The sequence below is a fragment of the Budorcas taxicolor genome, chromosome 10 (assembly GCF_023091745.1).
Source record: "Budorcas taxicolor isolate Tak-1 chromosome 10, Takin1.1, whole genome shotgun sequence".
NCBI lineage: Eukaryota > Metazoa > Chordata > Mammalia > Artiodactyla > Bovidae > Budorcas > Budorcas taxicolor.
In genome coordinates, this window is record NC_068919.1 from 46,474,029 (window position 1) to 46,495,425 (window position 21,397).

Genomic DNA, 21,397 nt, shown 5'->3' on the forward strand with positions numbered 1-21,397 from the left:
ATGTTGAACCTCCTCCCAGCATTCCAATCTTCTGAGAAAAAGTGAAGATTTCAAAAACTATTGTCCTGAATTGATCCTTGATTCCTTTGGGCAGAGGGAAAAGGAAGTTGAGATTGCAGCTGAATTCTAATGGCCTAATTATTCATTTATGTAGTGGGGAGAGGGAGGAATAAAACCTCCTGTTTTATGGTGGAGCGTTTAAGATGAATTGTAGGGGAACTTGATCCACAAGTAGTGACAGCTGCTGAGAGCCAGGAATTGTTGCATGTTTAGACAGATTGAGAGAGAGTTGTTGTAACTCATCTTCTAATTAATGTCAGCATGCTGAGTACCTGTTATCCAAACATAATAGAGATATATGCTCATATGGTATATTCCAAATAAAATATTTGCTAATAACTATCAGAAACTGAAGCAAAATGTGAATTCATTAAGAGCAATATTTTAATTTTATTTAGGCTTTAAGAAAACAACTTATGTTGATATATAGATTTTTCTGTTAAAGAATTAAGCTTTCTCTCCATTTTAGCTTAACAGTAAAAATCAAGGTTTGCAGAAGACTAGTAATTCATCTCTGGAAGAGATAATGGATAAGGCATATGACAAGTTTGATGTTGAAATAAAAAGTGTGCAGCTACTCTTTGCAAGATCAGGTAAACTGTTGCTCAATTTTCAGCATCTTGAAATTATGTTGAATAGCTTTGGTAAATAGATATGTATGTTCTCATGTATATCATCCCTGATGACATTTTGAACATGTGTGCTGCTGGTCACTTAAGAGAACCAAATAGGAGCCCCTCAGTGAAAATCTTTGTCACAATTCCAAATAGAGATGGTGGCTGTTCATCTTCGGGTACTTAGTATTGTTTGTATCTAAGTCCAGTCACTGCCTATTTTTTTTTTTAAATGTGACATAAAACTCGCATAAAAGACAAAATAGAAGTTGCATTTAGCTCACGTTCCCCTATCCCAGGGTGTTTGGGGTGTCTCAGTGTTGTTTCCCCTTGCTGCCTTCATTTCTAAAATATTTTACTATCAGCCTAGTTTTTATTTTGAGTAATATTACATTTGATACTTGAGAAGTATGGATATAATCTTTAAAGGTAGTGAACTTATTTTCCAAAAGCTTTGGTGTTTTCTACTGCTTAAATGAAGATCACTGGTTCTCTATACTTCTTTAGTATCTAGAAGCAATATATATTTGCAAAATATCCTTGAGTATATATCACTCTGTGGAAGATCATTGGAGGAAAGGACGTGGCTTCTATGTGCAGAGTATATACTATAGTGGGAGTGCTGAGATTTTTAAAAATATAAATACATAGTGCTGTACTTAGTCTTATAGATAGAGCCTGAATATTAATTTCTTGAAGAGAGTACCTGTACAGATCATTAAAGCTGCCTTTTCTTTTGTATATACTTAATAGTAATTGTTTGAATTATAAGCAATAAAGAAGTTTATTTATTACCATCAATTAAGATGTAGGGTTCTATTAATCATTGGAAGTTTGTCTTTAGAACCTTCTTATTTGGAAGAGAAGTGACTATTGTACTTTTCTTGTCATAAAATCTTGCTTGATAAAACTCATTTTTCCTTTAGAATAATTGCCAGAAACCTGTTTTTTCTTTTTCCCCCCGTTTTCTCCTTTTTCTTTTCCTGCAGCTCCCCAGCCTTGATCTCTAATTCTGGAATCAAAGGCAGTAAATTCCTAGATTTTTTTCTCTGTTGGCTTTAAAATGTAAGATGTTATAAAAAAACATTCTTCAAATAAATATTTAGAATTATTTTTATATCGTGGTCTTTGACATTTGTCAATTAAAAAAATAGGTCATTTAGCTTGTATGTTGAAAGAAGTAAAAGTCAGTATCATTGAATATATTTGTAAATTATTTCTGATCAGTTTTCCATAGAACATCTGATAATGTAAATAAAAATAGTCATTTAAGTAAACATTTTTTTAAGATGAAAACTGGAAGGAGTGTCGATTTCAGCATCCATCTACTATGCATATATTGCAACCCATGGATATTCATGTTGAGTTGGCCAAAGCAATGGTGGAAAAAGATATTAGAATGGCAAGGTAATGTATGAGTTTTCTTTATATTATAAAATCAACAAGGTGAAATAATTCTGCATCAGTTAATGAATTTTAAGAAACCATAGCTAGGTTTCTAAAGGGCACAAAAAATAATGATTATCTTATAGCAGAAATACATTTTAAAGAAAATGTTTATTTGAATTACGTATCACCTCTCTTACTTCAGAAGCATTTGGGCTTTCACATCCTGTAAAAGTTGGTTATCCCTGTTTTTTTTAATTAATTTTATTGGCATATGGTTGCTTTACAGTGTTGTGTTAGTTTTTACTGTGCAGCAAAGTGAATCAACAGTATGTATACTATGTGTTTTCGGATGGATCAAATTCAAGGTTCTATATTAAAAAAAAATCTTTAAAAATCACAAGCTGTTTTGATTATGAAGCCATATAAATCTTGAGAATAATCTAAGGGAATGGAAAGTAGAAACTGAATTTTGAATTTAAGTAAATAATTATATTTTTTTGTTGCGTTTTTAAGAACAGTGTTATTGAAGTCTTACCAATATTCAATAAGCTGCATCTGTTTGAAACATACATTTTGATAAGTTTTGATAAATTTTGATGTAAGTGTTTTTCTGTGGACCCCTCTCCACAGTCAAGATCATGAACACATCCATCATCCTCAGAAGTCTTTTTGCTGCTTTGTATTTTCTCCCTCACATCCTTTCTTGCCAACTTCTCTCCCCTCGGTCTCCAGGAAACATTGATCTGCTTTCGGACACTCCCAGTTTGTTGGAGTTTCCTAGAGTTTTATATAAATAAAATCATACAATTTCAGTTCTTTTTTTGTTTGACTTCTTTGATTATAATTGATTTGAGGTTTATTTGTGTTGGGTGTATCTAGTATAGTTCATTGGTACTCTTCATCAGTTGGATGTTAAACCAGCCGTGCATTACTAGATAAACCTGTTTTAGTAGTAATGTATTATTCTTTTAAAATGTTGAAATTGCTTGCTAAAATTTTGTCATGAAGTTTTAAAACCTTACATCTCTGTTTATGAGGGCTGTTGACCTGTGCCTTAGTTTCTTGTTTTGGCATCAGTGTATCAGGCCTCAGGGAGGGAAGTTATATAGAACTGGTGTTTTTTTCCTCCTTTAACGTTTGGTAGAATTTGCCAGTGAAACCTCTTGGGCCTGGAGTTTTCTTTCTGGAGGAAGCTTAATACTAAGTCAGGTGCTGACGAATGCTATAAAATCAGTTAAAGGGAGATGAGGAGGTAGAGAAAGATGGGGTGGGTACTCTTTGATGTTTACAGTGACAGATCTTTAACACCAGCAAGTAAGTTATATACAGTGTTTCAGGTTTTAAAACATAGACAATTTGTGTTCAGAGTATCTTCCTAAAAAATAAGTTTTCCTTAAGATAGTTTGGCTGCTTAAGAAGGATACACAACTTGGTTTACATAGAACTTCCTATTCCCTGACAGTGTTGAGACATTAATGTAATTAGATTAAAACATATCCAAGGTAACTTTGACCCCACAAGGTAATCTCCTCTCCACTCCCTTCCCTCTTCCATAGTATAGAGAAGCTCGACCTTGAAACCTTGGAGTTTAATTAATTATGTTTTTAGATTTAAAGTATCCGGAGGGCTTCCTCTGATGCATGTGAAAATTTCTGACCAGAAGATGAAAGATGTGCTATGTTTGATTAACAGTATACCCTTGCCACAGAAATCATCTGCACAGTCTCCAGAGAAACAGGTAAATGGAGAGAATAAAAATTCTAAATATCTTTACATCTTTATGTATGGTGAGTTTTTTCATCTTTTTGTGAGCTGTTTTGTTTTTCAGTATCGTTTACGGCCAGTTTCATTTACGTGAGATTTTTTTTTAAGGTTAATTGTAATTGATTCTGTACACTGAGTAAATAAATAAAGACTAGCCTATGGTTGCCCCTGTTTTGGAGTGATGGTATAAAGTCTTTTGTGGGGAAGAACGAAACAAAAATACATAAATGAAAGGAAAAATGTTTTTCACTTTTAGGAAATGTGTTTTAAGAAAAAGTAGACATAGAAACCAGACATGGTTGTCTGGGGAGGCCTTACAAATTGCTGAGGAAAGAAAAGACATGAAAGGCAAAGGAGAAAAGGAAAGATATACCCATTTGAATGCAGCATTCCAAAGAATAGCAAGGAGAGATAAGAAAGCCTTCCTCAGTGATCAGTGCAAAGAAATAGAGGAAAACAATAGAATGGGAAAGACTAGAGACCGCTTCAGGAGAATTAGAGATATCAAGGGGAAATTTCATGCAAAAATGGGTGCAATAAAGCACAGAAATGGTATTGACCTAAGAGAAGCAGATCTTAAGAAGAAGTGGCAACAATACACAGAAGAACAATATTAAAAAGATCTTCATGACCCAGATAACCACAGTGGTGTGATCACTCACCTAGAGCCAGACATCTTGGAATGCGAAGTCAAGTGGGCCTTAGGAAGCATCACTAGGAACAAAGCTAGTGGAGGTGACAAAATTTCTGTTGAGCTATTTTAAATCATAAAAGCTGATGCTGTGAAAGTGCTGCACTCAATATGCCAGCAAATTTGGAAAACTCAGCACTGGCCACAGGACTGGAAAAGGTCAGTTTTCATTCCAGTCCCAAAGAAAGGTAATGCCAAAGAATGCTCAGACTGCTGCACAATTGCAGTCATCTCACATGCTAGCAAAGTAATGCTCAAAATTCTCCAAGCCAGACTTCAACAGTACGTGAACCGTGAACTTCCAGATGTTCAGGTTAGATTTAGAAAAGGCAGAGGAGCCAGAGATCAAATTGCCAGCATCTGTTGGGTCATCTGAAAAGCAAGAGAATTCCAGAAAAACATCTACTTCTGCTTTATTGACTATGCCAGCCTTTGACCATGTGGGTCACAACAAACTATGGAAAATTCTGAAAGAAATGAGAATACCAGACCACCTGACCTGCCTCCTGAGAAATCTGTATGCAGGTCAGGAAGAAACAGTTAGAACTGGACATGGAACAACTGACTGTTTCCAAATTGGAAAAGGAGTTGGTCAAGGCTGTATATTGTCATCCTGCTTGTTTAACTTATATGCAGAGCACATCATGAGAAATGCTAGACTGGATGAAGCAGAAGCTGGAATCAAGATTGCCGGGAGAAATATCAGTAACCTCAGATATGCAGATGACACCACCTTTACGGCAGAAAGTGAAGAAAAACTAAAGAGCCTCTTGATGAAAGTGAAAGAGGAGAGTGAAAAAGTTGGCTTAAAACTCAACATTCAGAAAACTAAGGTCATGGCATCTGGTCCCATCACTTCATGGCAAATAGATGAGGAAACAGTGGAAACAGTGACAGACTTTATCTTTTTGTGCTCCAAAATCACTTCAGATGATTGATTGCAGCCATAAAATTAAAAGAAGCTTGCTCCTTGGAAGAAAAGTTATGACCAACCTAGACAGCATATTAAAAAACAGAGACATTACTTTGCCAACAAAGGTCCATCTAGTCAACGCTATGGTTTTTCCAGTAGTCATGTATGGATGTGAGAGTTGGACTATAAAGAAAGCTGAGCACTGAAGAATTGATGCTTTTGAACTGTGGTGTTGGAGAAGACTCTTGAGAGTCCCTTGGACAGCAAGGTGATCCAACCAGTCCATCCTAAAGGAAATGAGTCCTAAATATTCATTGGAAGGACTGATGCTGAAGCTGAAACTCCAGTACTTTGACCACCTGATGAGAAGAACTGACTCATTTGAATAGACCCTGATGCTGGGAAAGATTGAAGGCAGGAGGAGAAGGGGACGACAGAGGATGAGATGGTTGGATGGCATCACCGGCTCAATGGACAAGAGTTTGAGTAAGGTCTGGGAGTTGGTGATGGACAGGGAAGCCTGGCGTACTGCAGTCCACAGGGTTGCAAAGAGTCGGGAACGACTGAGACTGAACTGAACTGGTGACATAGAAATCTTCTTTAAAATATTGCCAAACATAATTATCATTATAAAGTTTTCACATGTGTTAGACTTAAAAGCCCTAGATCACTTTACTTGGAATTGATCTTTATAATATAAAATATATGTTAGGCTTCCATGTATTTTGAAGTGAAATTTGAGATGGCCAACTAATATTGATACTGTTTTCCAGAAACCTTGAAAAAGATGTAGGGTTAATATTGTAAGAGACAGCAACTGAATGATGCAATAATAGGCAAACTCACCTACTACTTATACATGATTCTGCTCTTTTAATTGCAAGTGGTAGTCTTAATAATAAGTAAACTCCAGCCAACCATTAGTTAGTTGATTGTAAAGTGTGCTTTGTTGGAAGATTTGTGTGCTGTGTAAGTGTCTATCCAGCTCTCACTCACTTCTATTACTTTTTAAGTATTTATCTCATTTATGTATATTTGCAAATTAGTATGTTTAAAAAACTTTTTGTATTATTTGCTAGGTATCCTCAATTCCTATTATATCAACTAGAACAAAAGGCCTACTTGGTACGCCCTTGTTGCTGGATGGCATTGAATCAGGTAAGGAGAGTAAAATGTTCTTTATTAAACAAAATCTATAAATTAGTATATTGAAATACAATTTTGACAAAAGAATTGTGAAAGTGTTGTAGTATTTGACTGGTTTTATTTCTAGTTGTGCTACTAACCAACAGTGAGACTTTAAATCATTTATTTTTATTTATTCCTGAGTTTCTTTGTTTGTATGGAAGTGTTTTTGTGATTGATAGTGTTTAAGATTCTAAATAAGCTCCTTTTTTTTTTTGTCCCTGATCTCTACTTGAGTCTTTTCTTTATCTCTGGTCTAACTGATCTTTTTTGATTTAGAACTGGAATGTGAACTTGATGAAGGCAAGGATAATGTCAGTCCTGGCCACTCTAGTATCCTTAGTGGCTAGTACAGACTGATATGTGATAGATGATACCCAATAAATATTTTATTGAAAAGTGAATGAATAAGCTGAAGTGAAAAGCAATCAGAAATGTTGAAGAAGGAAATAGACAATTTGATTTTATATATGATTATCCCATGCCAGGTTGAGTTACTTTTTGGAACTTAGAAGCTGTATTATGATTCTGAATATGAAGATTTTGTCTAATAAATGAAGTTGACTTTTGAGCTATTTCAGTTAGAGTGTTTTACACAGTTTTCGATAGACATTCTCTAAAGTCAGTTTTCTTCCTTTAGAATCTGATGATGAGTATTTTGATGCTGAGGACGGAGACATACAGCCTAGTAAAAGTACGAAAGCGTCAGATGTGAAAAAAGTTCCTGAGGCCCCAAATGAGGAGCTCATTAATCTTCTACTAAAGTTTGAAGTTAAAGAGGTATGTATATTTGTTTGTCCATAAATATATTCTTGTTACTGCTGTCCTTATAAACAGTCTCATGCTAGACCCAAGCATTAAATATATTTAAAATGTGGTATTCTATCTTCCCTACTCCCACACACACATGCATGTGTGTATACACACACACGCACATAGTTCTAAGAAAATAAAATGTTATTTTGTAAAAACTGATATGTGTGATCTACAGTATATCTGATGTATTCTGGAAAAGCTTGAGACTCTCAATTAGGATTTTCTTTTCTGTAGAAAATTTCTGTGACATACTTCCCTCAGTTTTTTCAACTTTTAATCTAAATAACAGTTTATTTTCATGCTTATAATTTAGAAAAATGCAAGCAGCCTAAATTTGCAGCATTGTCTTTAAAGTCATTAAGTCATGTAATAATAAAAGGAAACATTGACATGGAGCGATGTTCACAGCATATTTTTATTTGGGGATAAAAAAGAGGTTGCAGTTCCAAGGATATAATTCCATTTAGAAATTAAACACGTGGAAACACACCTTTTTAAAATAAATGATAGTGTTCCTCTCTGTACAGTGAGATGATAGTTTTTTGTTTTTGCCTCTTTGCTGTTTATGTACTAAGGAATTTTAAATGAAAATCTATTGCTTTGAAAGAAAACAGAAAAGGTATAAAAAGGAGGTGTTTCTTAGTGACTGTTTTATACCTGAGTATTATTGGGATTTGTTTAAAGAAAGATGTGTTCTCCAAGTTCAGCCGCCTTTGAATTACCTGTCTCTCATATTTCCATCTAACACATTAGAAAGCCCCTTGACTTTACCTTCATAAGATTCTCAAATGATTTCCCTTCTGTTCCATTGCTTCTGCAGGGTCCGAGTCCTTATCATCTCTTGCTTGGACTATTGCAGAAGGCTCTTACCTGTCTCTCTGCTTCTATCGTGCACTCTGTTCTCTGCACAGTACCCAGAGTGATCCTTTGTTAGGGAAAGTCAGATCATGCCATTGCTTTGCTCATAATCTGATAGAGGCTTTCAATCTCACTCACAGTAAAGGGCTAAAATCTTCCCATGACTACAGTGTTTTACATGATCTATAAGTCACACCGTGTGACTTCTTTGGCTTCATCTGCAGTTCTCTTTTGCCTTGCTCATTCTGCTCCAGCCACATTTCATTCATTCCTTCAGTAAATATTTATCAATGTCAACAAATACCAGGCATCATTTTAAATAACAGAGCTACAGCAGTGAGCAAATTTCTTGCCATGTGGAGCTTATGCTTGCTTTTTTGGTTTCTTATATGCACCAGCACATATTCTTTGTGCTTGCTCTTTCTTTTGCCTGGAAAACTCTTTTCCTGTATGACTTGATTCTTTACTTCCTTCAGAAATGCTGACTTACTAGAAAGGCCTGACCGCCCAATGCAGGAGAGTAACCTTTGCTTTCCCCTAACGTCCCTAGAATGTAAGCTTCATGAAGACAAGGACCTTGTCTGTCCTGGTTATTCTGATGTTCTAATTGGCTGGCACTCTCTTATACATGGAAGATGGAGCTCAATAAATATTTTTTAAAGTATTGAATTAATGAACTAAAGTGATAAGCAATCAAAATCATCTAAGAAAAAATAGTAGTGCCATTTGAAATATTTTTCTCAGTTTGACCTTTTTTTTTTGCCATTCCAAATTTTTAAATATTTATATAATGAAATTTATCTAATTTTTGCTTTATATTCTAGTCTTAGGGTGTGTTTAGCATTTCAGTCCCAAAGAAGGGCAATGCCAAAGAATGTCCAAACTACTGCACAGTTGTGGTCATTTCACATGCTAACAGGGTAATGCTCAAAATCCTTCAAGCTAGGCTTCAATAGTATGTGAACCAAGATCTTCCAGATGTACAAGCTAGATAGAGAAAACGCAGAGGAACCAGAGATCAAATTGCCAACAGTTGTTGGATCATAGAAAAAGCAAGGGAATTCCAGAAGAACATCTATTTCTGCTTCATTGACTATGCTAAAGCCTTTGACTGTGTGGATCACAACAAACTGGAAAATTCTTCAAGAGATGGGAATACCAGACCACCTTACCTGGCTCCTGAGAAACCTGTATTCAGGTCAAGAAGCAACATGAACATGGAACAATGGACTGGTTTCCAGATTGGGAAAGGAGTATGTCAAGGCTGTATATTGTCACCCTGCTTATTTAACTTATATGCAGAGTACATCAAATGGCAACCCACTCCAGTGTTCCTGCCTGGAGAATCCTAGGACGGAGGAGCCTGGTGGGCTGCCGTCTGTGGGGTTGCACAGAGTCGGACATGACTGAAGTGACTTAGCAGCAGCAGCAGCAGCAGCAGCAGAGTACATCATGAGAAATGCTGGGCTAGATGAAGCACAAGCTGGAATCAAGATTGCTGGGAGAAATATTAATAACCTCAGATATGCAGAGGTTATTAATGACACCCTAATGACAGAAAGTAAAGACGAACTAAAGACCTTGATGAAGGTGAAAGAAGAAAGTGAAAAACCTGGCTTAAAACTCAGCATTCAGAAAGCTAAGAGCATGGCATCTGGTCCCATCACTTCAGGGCAAATGGATGGTGAAACAGTGGAATCAGCCCATGTTCCTAGGCTCCAAAATCAGTGTGGACAGTGAGTGCAGCCATGAAATTATAAGACGCTTACTCCTTGGAAGAAAAGCTATGATAAACCTTGATATTGTATTAAACAAGCAGAAATATCACTTTGCTGACAAAGGTCCACCTATTCAAAGCTATGGTTTTTCCAGTAGCCATGTATGGATGTGAGAGTTGGACCATAAGGAAGGCTAGGCGCCACAGAATTGATGCTTTTGAACTGTGGTGCTGGAGAAGACTCTTGAGAGTCCTTTGGACAGCAAGGAGAACAAACCAGTCAATCCTAAAAGAAATACTCATTTCCTGAATATTCATTGGAATATTCATTTGAAGGACTGATGCTGAAACTGGAGCTCCAGTACTCTGGCCACTTGATGTGAAGAACTGACTCATTGGAAAAGACCCTGATGCTGTAAAGATTTAGTGCAGGAGGAGAAGGGGGAGATGGTTGGATGGCATCATTGCCTCAATAGACATGAGTCTGAGCAAACTCTGGGAGATAGTGTAGGAAGGGGAAGCCTGGTGTGTTGCAGTCCTTAGGGTCACAAAGAATTGGATATGACTGAGCAGCTGAACAATAACAAAAATATTTACTCATGATTTTATTTATTATATGACTTGAATGCTTTCATTTAAATTACTGACTTATTTGAAATTTATTTTTGTATCTCAATTGTGTATTGAATGATCTCATAGAACTGTTTCACTGTTTCTATTTTTCAGTTAACACTCTGATTTTTCTTAGATATATGTTTATATCACAGCTGATAATATTAGTTTTTGTTTTTTTTCCTGGGATTTGTATTATTCTAGTTACTATGGCTGGCTTATAGGTTTTCCCAACATGTAGTAGTTGAAAACAATTATTTTATCTTGCTAATGGTTTTGTGGGTTGGGAATTCTGGGAGAGCCCATTTAGTAGTTTTTGCATGTGGTCTTTCATGTGCTTTTAGTCAGATTTGATTGTAGTAGCAGTGACCTGAATGAACACTCAGAGGGCCTCAGAGGTGGCTCATTCATGAGGTTGGCAGTTGATACTGGATCTTGATTTGGTAGGGGGGTGCTCAGCTGGGGTTGTTGACCACAGTGCCAACTCTTGGCCTTCTGAGCATGGCAGCGTCAGGGTAGTTGAACTTTTTATCTGGCAACTAGCTTCCCCTAGAATGAGAAAGCCTAGGTTGATGTTTCATGGCCTTTTTGACTTTGGAAATCCTTATAGTGCTCTGTACTCTATTGATTGAAGCAATTATAACCCTGCCCAAATTCTAAGGGAGGGGACAAAGACCTCCATCTCTTGATGGAGATCAAAGAGCTTGCACGTTTTTAAAAACATATATATTTTATTTTTTTGGCTAAGTATACTGACTGTCATTTCTGCAGTAAATCTGAATAGTAGTGTAATAGTAAACATCCTTGTCTTACTTTTTACATTAATGGTGATGATTCTTTTATCACCAAACATGACTTTTAGTTTTGAGGTATAGGTTTTAGAAAATCGTCTTAAGGAAGAATTCATGTAGTTCTATTTTTACTAAATTAAAGGAGTAAATCAATAAGGTTATAAAATTTCATCACAATTTCTAGATAGATGTAGTTATATTCTCAATTATAGAGTTTAAGATGATAACATCCAATCATGGTAAATAGCTTGATGGTAATAGAAGAGTATAAGCAAAATTTCTGCTATTGTCTTGATGATATATATGAAGAAGGATTTTGTGTTTTTATTTTAAGTATGGTTCAAAGTACTTTCTTTGGCTATCCTGATTGTTTTAGGTGATTCTGGAATTTACCAAACAACAGAAGGAAGAAGATACAATTCTAGTGTTTAATGTTACTCAGTTAGGAACAGAGGCTACAATGAGAACATTTGATTTAACTGCAGTATCTTATTTAAAGAAAATCAGCCTGGATTACCATGAAATTCAAGGTAATAACCATAAAATAGAAATAATAGACAATAACAGCTTTATTATCACTTTTGAGTATATGAAACACATATTTATTTAGTAATAATTATAATAAATAGTAGCTAGAAGTGTTCTAAGCATCTTATAAATATTAACTCATTTAACCCTTATAACAATGCTATGAGATAGGCAATGGTATTATCTCTAGCTTTCACAAGAGGAAATGAAGTTGTAAATTGGTTACATAATTTACCCAAGATCACACTGCTAGGTAGTGGCTGAACCATGATTAAAACCCTAGAAATTGGGCCCTAGGGTCTATATTCTTAACTACTATGATCTTCTGCCTCAGAGAGTCCATATAAATCCCTATTATATAGGGCGTATTACTCCCATTTTACAAACAAAGGAAGGGTTAAATAGAGAGAGATTAAGTGGCTTATTTAAGATTATGCATTTTATGAATAGCAAAACTTAGAATTTATCTCTGGTCTTATAATACTGAAATCCTTGTTCTTTCAGTTCAGTAGTGTTTGTATATCGGAAACAGCATCCGGTTATAAAAATTAAAATGATGGGACATAAAATTAATTCTCTCAGTAGCTTTTATGGTTTATTCATTCCAGGGTACATCTTGTGTACTCATTGGATGTTTGAGGAATGAAGGAATGAATCCACAGTAATTTCCTAGGCTATTATTTCCCTTAGAGAAGATTATTCCAATGGAAAATTCTGAGCTATCTCATAAACAGGAGTTATAAGACTGCAAATAATAAAAGATGGATAAAACAGTGGATAAATCACGTCTCCCTCCCTGGCTTCTGGAGGCAGTGACTGGTATATCTTCATGAGGATGTAGAGGATATCTGGTAGTACCTGTTAGCAGTTTATTTGAAATACTTTTTTTTTTTTCTTTAATTCAGGATCTAAAAAGAAGCCACTTCACTTGATTAGCTCTTCTGACAAACCTGGGTTAGATCTTTTAAAAGTGGAGTACATTAAGGTAAGGGTCATAGAATGTTTATATATTTATTTTAATACTCTATTCTCTGGGAGGGAAAAGATGAGAGTAGTTTATTAAAGGCTGTTGTTTTGTGTCATAGCTTTAAATCACAGGGAAATCTACTGGTTCTCTTTCCATTTGTACACCTTCTTTCTCTTTCACTCAAGTACAGGACTAGGATTTTATAAAGCCAGACTTCTTGTCTACAAAGATGGAAGCCTGGATGAAATAAATTCTCCTGTCTTCTGGGGGACATTCATCCACCTGCATTCATTGTTTGTATGGGTAATATTTGGCTGGGTATCCTACATCAGAAGGGATGCAGTCAAATTGGATTTGATTGAGTAGAGAACTGCCAGGGTTTGGAAGTGACTCAGAAGTATGATACATGAAGAATGCTGCAGGAACTGATGGCATTTAGTTTCATTCAAGATTAGTTGATTTGTTTGATCATTCAGTAACTATTTATTGAATGTCTTTTGTGTCAGATTCTGTTACACATTTGGGATACAGAAAAACATTCTCTATTCTTAAGGAATATGTAGACCAGTAGGGAGATAGGTAAACAATAATTAAAATATAATGTGTTTGATTCTTTAATAAGGAAGAACACAAAGCGCTGTGGGAGTGGGGAGGCAGAGATACTGATCTAGCCAGAAGGCTTCTCACAGGAGGTAAAACTTTGAATTTATGTATTCCCGAGGGACAGAACTTGAACCAGTTGGTAATTATGATGGGAGATGGGTTTTTGATTCAGTGTGAAGACCTCATTAAATCAAAATTCTCTAAAGTTTGGAGTTCTAAGAAAGTGAGATTTCTTTTCCTGGAGATATCCTAAAATAGACTTCTTGAAGACTTTCTAATGGGATTTAAACATTAGGTAATAGATGGGCTGGGCTTCCCTTGTGACTCAGCTGGTAAAGAATCCTCCTGTAATGCGGGAGACCTTGGTTCAATTCCTGGATTGGGAAGATCCCCTGGAGAAGGGATAGGCTATGCACTCCAGTATTCTTGGGCTTCCCTTGTGGCTCAACTGGTAAAGAATCCACCTGTAACGCGAGATACCTGGGTTCGATCCCTGGGTTGGGAAGATCCCCAGGAGAAGGGAAAGGCTACCCACTCCAGTATTCTGTCCTAGAGAACTCAATGGACTGTATAGACCGTAGGGTTGCAAAGAGTCGGACATGACTGAGCGACTTTCACTTTCTTTCACTTTCTAATAGATGGGCTAGACTACCTTGAAACCTTCTAGCCTTCGTAGTTTATCCTTCTGATCCCTAGCCATTTCCCAAAAGTGAGTGATGCCATGTTCTCCTCTGTTTAAAGGTGGAGGACAAATTTGTACTCTTATAATAAATAGATTTGGATGTAACTTTAAAATAATGATAATAAAATTAAATATATAATGTATTTTAAAATACAGTTGTAACTGAATATAAATAAATTAATGATTATAAGTAAATGATTTGTTTACTTTGGTCTTAATTCCTTCCTTAGAACTTTTTTTTTTTTTAGGCTGATAAGAATGGACCCAGTTTTCAAACTACCTTTGAAAAAACTGAACAAACATTTAAGGTAGAAATTCTATCGGAAGACTGCATCCTATTTGGAAATAACCTACTCTGGAAGTCTTAAGTATCCTTTGAGGAGCCATTAGAAGTTATAAATTAACCTCATAAATGTCTTTCATACTCTGTATTTATGATTCAGGATAATAATGCTCTTATTTAAATTTACTGTATCACATCCAGATTATTTCTAAAGGAGGGAATGTTGTAGATGAGGAAACTTTAATTGACAAAGAACCAACAGGATTCTGAACAAACCAGACAATATCATTTAATGCAGGGCTCAGAAAGAATGTGAAATACAAGGAGAGATGCTGAGTACTCTGGAGCCACACTAAGGTAGTCAAATAAGGGAAGAAGAGGCAAAATGTTGTTTTAGGAAACATTAAAAAGAAAATGAGAGAAATGAGTTTCAGATTATATCTTGGAGACATGGGAAAATCTATTAAATATTGATTCTTCTTTTTAATAATTTTTATGTCCACTTAGTGTTTTGAAGCAATGAAAACAAATTTTTTTGAGTAAAAAATGAGTTTTTTAAAAAAAATTTCACTTTGGGATTTCCCTGATGGTCCAGTGGTTAAGACTCCATGCTACCTATGCAGGGGGTTGGGTTTGATCCCTGGTCAGGGAGCTAGATATCCTGCATGCTGCAACTAAGACCTGGTAGAGCCAAATAAATTAAAAAACAATCAGTTTGCTTTTAGAAAATCATATATTCTTTAAAGCAGTTTGTGTTCTATTTTAGCTTTTTGGAGTTATTGTTTTTAAAAATACATTTTTTCCTATGAGTTATGTATTCTTTTTTTAATGATAAGATCATAATTGTGGTAGAAGATCAGTGACTGAGTCACTCTTAATTGCATTTTTTATATTTAAATCTCATGCATATCACATTTGAAATAATTTCTTGACATATGGGTAACACATGGTGATTCTGGAGTTTCATGAGCTAACATATATTTTATATAATCATAATAAACATCATTGAAGATTCAGAAAAGCCATGAATATGTGGAATATTAGAATGACCATTACTGGCAGATTATATGCTCTATGATAATTAGGCTTGGGGAGTGGAGTAATTAGGTTACCTTGATCCCCAAAATATATTAAGTGTAATTTATTCTGCATATAGTCCCTATTTAAGGATTGTGGGTTGTAAGTCTTCCTTTCCTCTTTCTTCCTTCCAAGCAGTATAAGGCAGTGGTGCAAACCTAGTTACGAGCCTTTTGCATTCATCATATGGAGACTACTGGTACAGCTGGCCTGGGAAAGTAATTTTCTTTCTAAAATATTTCTAGGTGGCTTTTTCATCTTTAAATTTGTTGCTGCATACACAAGCTCTTCTGTCTTCTATTAACTACCTGACAACCATTATTCCATCAGATGGCCAAAACATGAGTGATACCAAGGACATACAGGTTTCTACTGAAAAACAGCAAAAAAATTCAGCTCTGCAGAAGGGTATGAAAAGTACGGTTTGTTTCTAGTTAGAAAGGGTTGTAGAATTGTAGAGCCAAATGGGGACTCTTAGAGACCATCTAGTTAGTCATTAACATGCCATTTCCCTTCCTTTTATTCTTTTCTTCAAATTAAGTCGTACGTGGGTGCCTGATGTTAGATAAATGTGATTAATACTGTTTTTTTTTAATGTCTGTTTTTGTTCTGATTTTGTTGTTGGTGGGCGATGCCTTTATGAAGGTACTAAGGGAAGAAGACCTGCACTGATTTTGAGCTCATCTTCCTCTCTTAGTGGCTCCTGAATGGGCTCCATCGAAGATTAATTAATCATATCTAACATTTTGCAGATAAGGAAATCAAAACCCACAGACGTGAGGGCCAGGATGCAAGGATATCATTGAATTGGAAAAGAGCCCGGCTTTTGAATCAGAAAGAACTCAGTTCAGATCCTGACTCTGCTACTTAAACTATGGGACCATAGGCACATTATTTAGCTTCCTTGAGTTTCAGTGTCCTTATATTTATTTAAATGCTTTCTTGCTTTTACATTGTAAAAGTAACACCTCACTATTGGAAATGCAAACTGCAGAATATATAAAGCAAAAAAGTGTTTGAGATCTTTAAGAACTTGAGAATTCTGTAATTATTTTAAGCAGAACACTTAATGTAGGGAAGAAACCTTCATAGAATATGTAGTCCTAGAATCCCATTGTGATAGAATTGCTTTGTTTATTTGCAGTGGTTGTATCCTCTAAAGACAGTGACATTATTCACTTCAGGCTGTTTGCCAAATTGAATGCTTTCTGTGTTGTTGTTTGTGATGAGAAGAACAATATTGCTGAAATCAAGATTCAAGGTAAAAGTTCTCATGATCTTAAAAATCGTTGAAAAGGTAAGGTTTGTTTTGCAGTGCTAAAGCATATACACAAGTGGAAGCCTCTGGGCTTTGAAAGCTGGCTTATTTTATGACATAATTGGACTGCATACTTTCTTTCTAACTCTTCAAGAGCTGAACCACATATACTGGTGATTTGGACCTTTTTGAGAGTTGTCTCTGGAGAAGGACATGGCCACCCTCTCCAGTAGTCTAGCCTGGAGAATCTCATGGACAGAGGAGCCCGGTGCACTGCAGTCCACGGGGTCACAAAGAGTCAGACACAACTGAGTAACCGAGCACGCACACACAAGTGTCTCAGAAGTGAAAGGAATACTAATGTCATTGTAGGGATGCTCTTGATGAGCTGAGCTAAGTGTCAACCCAGAATTCAGTTTAAGGTCTGTGAATATGCTTTAGCTTGGTACAAATACAAAGCAGCCTTATGAAGAAAAAATCCTAAGAGCCCATTGTGTTCTTTTAGGCAAAAGCTGCTAAAATGAGTCTAGCTGTTTTCTCTGACTCTGTGTTTACAACCTCACTGTAATCTGGTAAAGGTAAAGAATATGTATAATACAGTTCTTGTAGAAATTAAAACCCAGAAAACTAGGCTTTTTCTCTGTTCTTTCTGAACTGGCAGTACATCTACTAATCTGAAGTTGATTGATGTAACTTTTATAGTCTCCATGTAAATGACTGGATATAAGGTGTAAAGAATTTACTAAAATCCTAAGATAATCTATTTGCACTAGATGTAGTTTCTTCATAAGGGTGAAAGTTCAAATAATTTTTTTTAATGAATTTATATGCTTCATTGTTTATAAAACCAAAAATATCTAATATTGCATGTATCAATTGGGAGTTCAGACATTGCTAAATTTATAAAAATATCACCTACAAAATAAAGTTATGCAATAGAAGAAAAATCTTAAGATCTTATTATGGTATCTATAGAAATTAAAATAATATGCTTCTTTTCAGGACTTGATTCTTCCCTTTCTCTTCAGTCAAGAAAGCAGTCACTATTTGCCAGATTGGAAAATATTATTGTCACAGATGTTGATCCTAAGACAGTTCATAAAAAAGTAGGTGACAGTGAATCATTAATATTTTTTGGTGAATGAGAGATTTTATTTTAATATATATTTTATTTTTTTAAATGCTAATGAAATATATTTTGATAGGAAAATGTTTCTATAATGATTATAAACACTTTTTAGTAGGGATTTTATTTTGTCATTGTCATTGTTCACCCACATTTCTGCTTTTCAGGCTGTGTCAATAATGGGAAATGAAGTCTTTCATTTTAACTTGGATTTGTATCCAGATGCTACTGAGGGGGATTCCTATACTGACATGTCCAAGGTGGATGGTGTGGTATCACTCAGTGTTGGCTGTATTCAGATTGTCTATCTCCATAAATTCCTCATGTCACTTCTGGTAAAATCACCATTTACATATAAATTTTTTTGACTTAGAAGTACTTAAGCAAGTCTGATAGTTATGATTGCAATCTTAAAACTTTGAATTTTAGGATGTGCATTGATTTGATTATTGATGTTATTTATGGATTAATGTAGAGGTCAAAACCTCTCTTTAACAGTTGAAATCATTTAATGATTTTTGTCTAGCATTGCCTACAATGGAATTGTTTTTGCTGGAACACAGTGAATCTAAATTCTCAAGTGTAAAAACTATTATAATTTTTTTTCTCTGTTTCTCAGCCATATAACTCTATTTATAATTAGCCATTGTCAGGTAGCTCATGCATATGGATGGATAGTCAGTAATTCTTTCCTAACTTTAGAAAAATAGAACGCAACTGGAAGTTACTTATTGGGAAAACATTAGCACATAAATAAAAAGAAGATGTGTTAGAAACGATCTGCTTATCCTCCTGTTTGAATTTCTCCTTTTACTTTGTGTCTCCAGAACTTCCTGAACAATTTCCAGACAGCGAAAGAGGCTCTGAGTGCAGCTACTGCTCAGGCTGCAGAAAAGGCCGCCACAAGTGTGAAAGATTTTGCCCAGAGGAGCTTTCGTGTTTCCATCAATATTGATTTGAAAGCACCAGTTATAGTCATCCCACAGTCTTCCATTTCCACCAATGCAGTGGTGGTTGATCTTGGGTTAATCAGAGTTCAGAATCAGTTCAGTCTGGTATCTGGTGAAAACTACTCAGACCCTCCAGTGATCGACAGAATGGATGTGCAACTAACAGAACTGAAGCTTTCTAGGTAATGCTCTTTCAATAATTATGTATTCAAGTGCTATTTAATATTGTCTATGAAGTTTTATGACTGTTGAAATTCACACTCAACATGCTTCTGTTGCACAGAACAGTATCTTAAATCAGTTATTTAAAAATATTTATTAATTTTTTTGGCTGTGTTAGGTCTTAGTTGTGTCATACGGGTTCTTTGTTGTGTCATGTGGGCTTTTCTTTGGAGTGCGTAGGCTCTCTGATTACAGCTTAGTTGCTCCAAGGCATGTGGGATCCTAGTTCCCTGACCAGGGATTGACCCATGTCCCATTGCATGGGTTCATGCAGTGAATCTGCATTCTTTTTTTTTTTAAATATAAATTTATTTATTTTAATTGGAGGTTAATTACTTTACAATATTGTATTGGTTTTGCCATACATCAACATGAATCTGCCACAGGTATACACATGTTCCCCATCTTGAACCCCTGTCCCTCCTCCCTCCCCGTACCATCCCTCTGGGTTGTCCCAGTGCACCAGTCCCAAGCATCCAGTATCCTGCATCGAACCTGGACTGGCGATTCGTTTCATATATGATATTATACGTTTCAATGCCATTCTCCCAAATCATCCCACCCTCACTCTCTCCCACAGAGTCCAAAAGACTGTTCTATACATCTGTGTTTCTTTTGCTGTCTCGCATACAGGGTTATCGTTACCATCTTTATAAATTCCATATATATGTGTTAGTATACTGTATTGGTGTTTTTCTTTCTGGCTTACTTCACTCTGTATAATCAGCTCCAGTTTCATCCATCTCATTAGAACTGATTCCAGTGTATTCTTTTTAACGGCTGAGTAATACTCTGTTGTGTATATGTACCACAGCTTTCTTATCCATTCGTCTGCTGATGGACATCTAGGTTGCTTCCATGTCCTGGCTGTTATAAACAGTGCTGCGATGAACATTGGGATACACGTGTCTCTTTCAGTTCTGGTTTCCTTGGTGTGTATGCCCAGCAGTGGGATTGCTGGGTCATAAGGCAGTTCTATTTTTTAAGGAATCTCCACACTGTTCTCCATAGTGACTGAACTAGTTTGCATTCCTACCAACAATGTAAGAGGGTTCCCTTTTCTCTATACCCTCTCCAGCGTTTATTGCTTGTAGACTTTTGGATCGCAGCCATTCTGACTGGCGTGAAATGGTACCTCATTGTGGTTTTGATTTGCATTTCTCTGATAATGAGTGATGTTGAGCATCTTTTCATGTGTTTGTTAGCCATCTGTGTGTCTTCTTTGGAGAAATATCTATTTAGTTCTTTGGCCCATTTTTTGATTAGGTCGTTTAATTTTTTGGAATTGAGCTGCAGGAGTTGCTTGTATATTTTTGAGATTAGTTGTTTGTCAGTTGCTTTATTTCCTATTATTTTCTCCCATTCTGAAGACTGTCTTTTCACCTTGCTTATAGTTTCCTTTGTTGTGCAGAAGCTTTTAAGTTTAATTCTTAACCACTGGACCACGAGGGAAGTCCTTTAAATCAACTCTTTATTTTGAAAAATCTCAAGCTTCCAGACAAATTACAAAAATAGTCCTGTGAGGTCACATATAATCCTTTACCTGGATTCACCAATTGTTTGCCTTTGCTTTAATTCTGTATATATACTTAATATTTTAAATTAAAAATTTATTTTTATTGAGATATAATTGACAAATTATATTAGTTTCAGATATGCAGCATAGCAATTTGATATTTGTATGTATTACAAAATGGTCACCACAGTAAGTCTAGTTAACATTTGTCAACACACATATTCCAGAAATTTTTTGTTGTTATTATGAGAACTTTCAAGATCTACTCTTAGCGACTTTCAAATATACGATATAGTAATATTAACTATAGTCACCATCCTATACATTATGTCCCCAAGGTTTATTTCATAACTGGAAATTAAAACATTTTTTGCTTAACTATTTGAGAATAGATATCTTATCCTTTGCCCCTGTATGCTTTAGCATGTGTCTCCTACGAGCAAGGACTTTAATCCTCTTACATAATCACCACAGTTACCAAATTCTGGAAATTTAACATTGGTATAATATGTTATCCAATATGGGTTCAATAGGGCTTCCCCGCTGTCTCAGCGGTAAAGGATCCACCTCCATGCAGGAGTTGCAGGTTTAATCCCTGGGTCAGGAAGATCCTCCGGAGGAGGGCATGACAGCCCACTCCAGTATTCTTGCCTGGGAAATCTCATGGGCAGAACACATGGCACATGTAATCAATATTCAGATTTTACCAGCTGGTCTAAGGATTTCCCCTTTAGTCCATGGTAACATGTGGCATTAAATTGTATTTTGTACTAGT

The 21,397-nt window shown here is 35.7% G+C and overlaps 1 protein-coding gene across 1 annotated transcript in view; it reads left to right on the forward strand.

Moving 5' to 3' along the window:
- The window catches only part of VPS13C (vacuolar protein sorting 13 homolog C), a 176,085-nt gene that overhangs the window by 65,141 nt on the left and 89,547 nt on the right, over positions 1 to 21,397 (forward strand). The window contains exons 23-35 of the mRNA XM_052647403.1: positions 530 to 653; positions 1,964 to 2,081; positions 3,672 to 3,801; positions 6,511 to 6,589; positions 7,257 to 7,396; positions 11,787 to 11,940; positions 12,844 to 12,923; positions 14,439 to 14,498; positions 15,796 to 15,958; positions 16,695 to 16,811; positions 17,811 to 17,914; positions 18,102 to 18,269; positions 18,762 to 19,066. Of these exons, the coding sequence (XP_052503363.1) occupies positions 530 to 653; positions 1,964 to 2,081; positions 3,672 to 3,801; positions 6,511 to 6,589; positions 7,257 to 7,396; positions 11,787 to 11,940; positions 12,844 to 12,923; positions 14,439 to 14,498; positions 15,796 to 15,958; positions 16,695 to 16,811; positions 17,811 to 17,914; positions 18,102 to 18,269; positions 18,762 to 19,066 (1,742 nt within the window). The remainder of the gene's footprint in view (positions 1 to 529; positions 654 to 1,963; positions 2,082 to 3,671; positions 3,802 to 6,510; positions 6,590 to 7,256; positions 7,397 to 11,786; positions 11,941 to 12,843; positions 12,924 to 14,438; positions 14,499 to 15,795; positions 15,959 to 16,694; positions 16,812 to 17,810; positions 17,915 to 18,101; positions 18,270 to 18,761; positions 19,067 to 21,397) is intronic.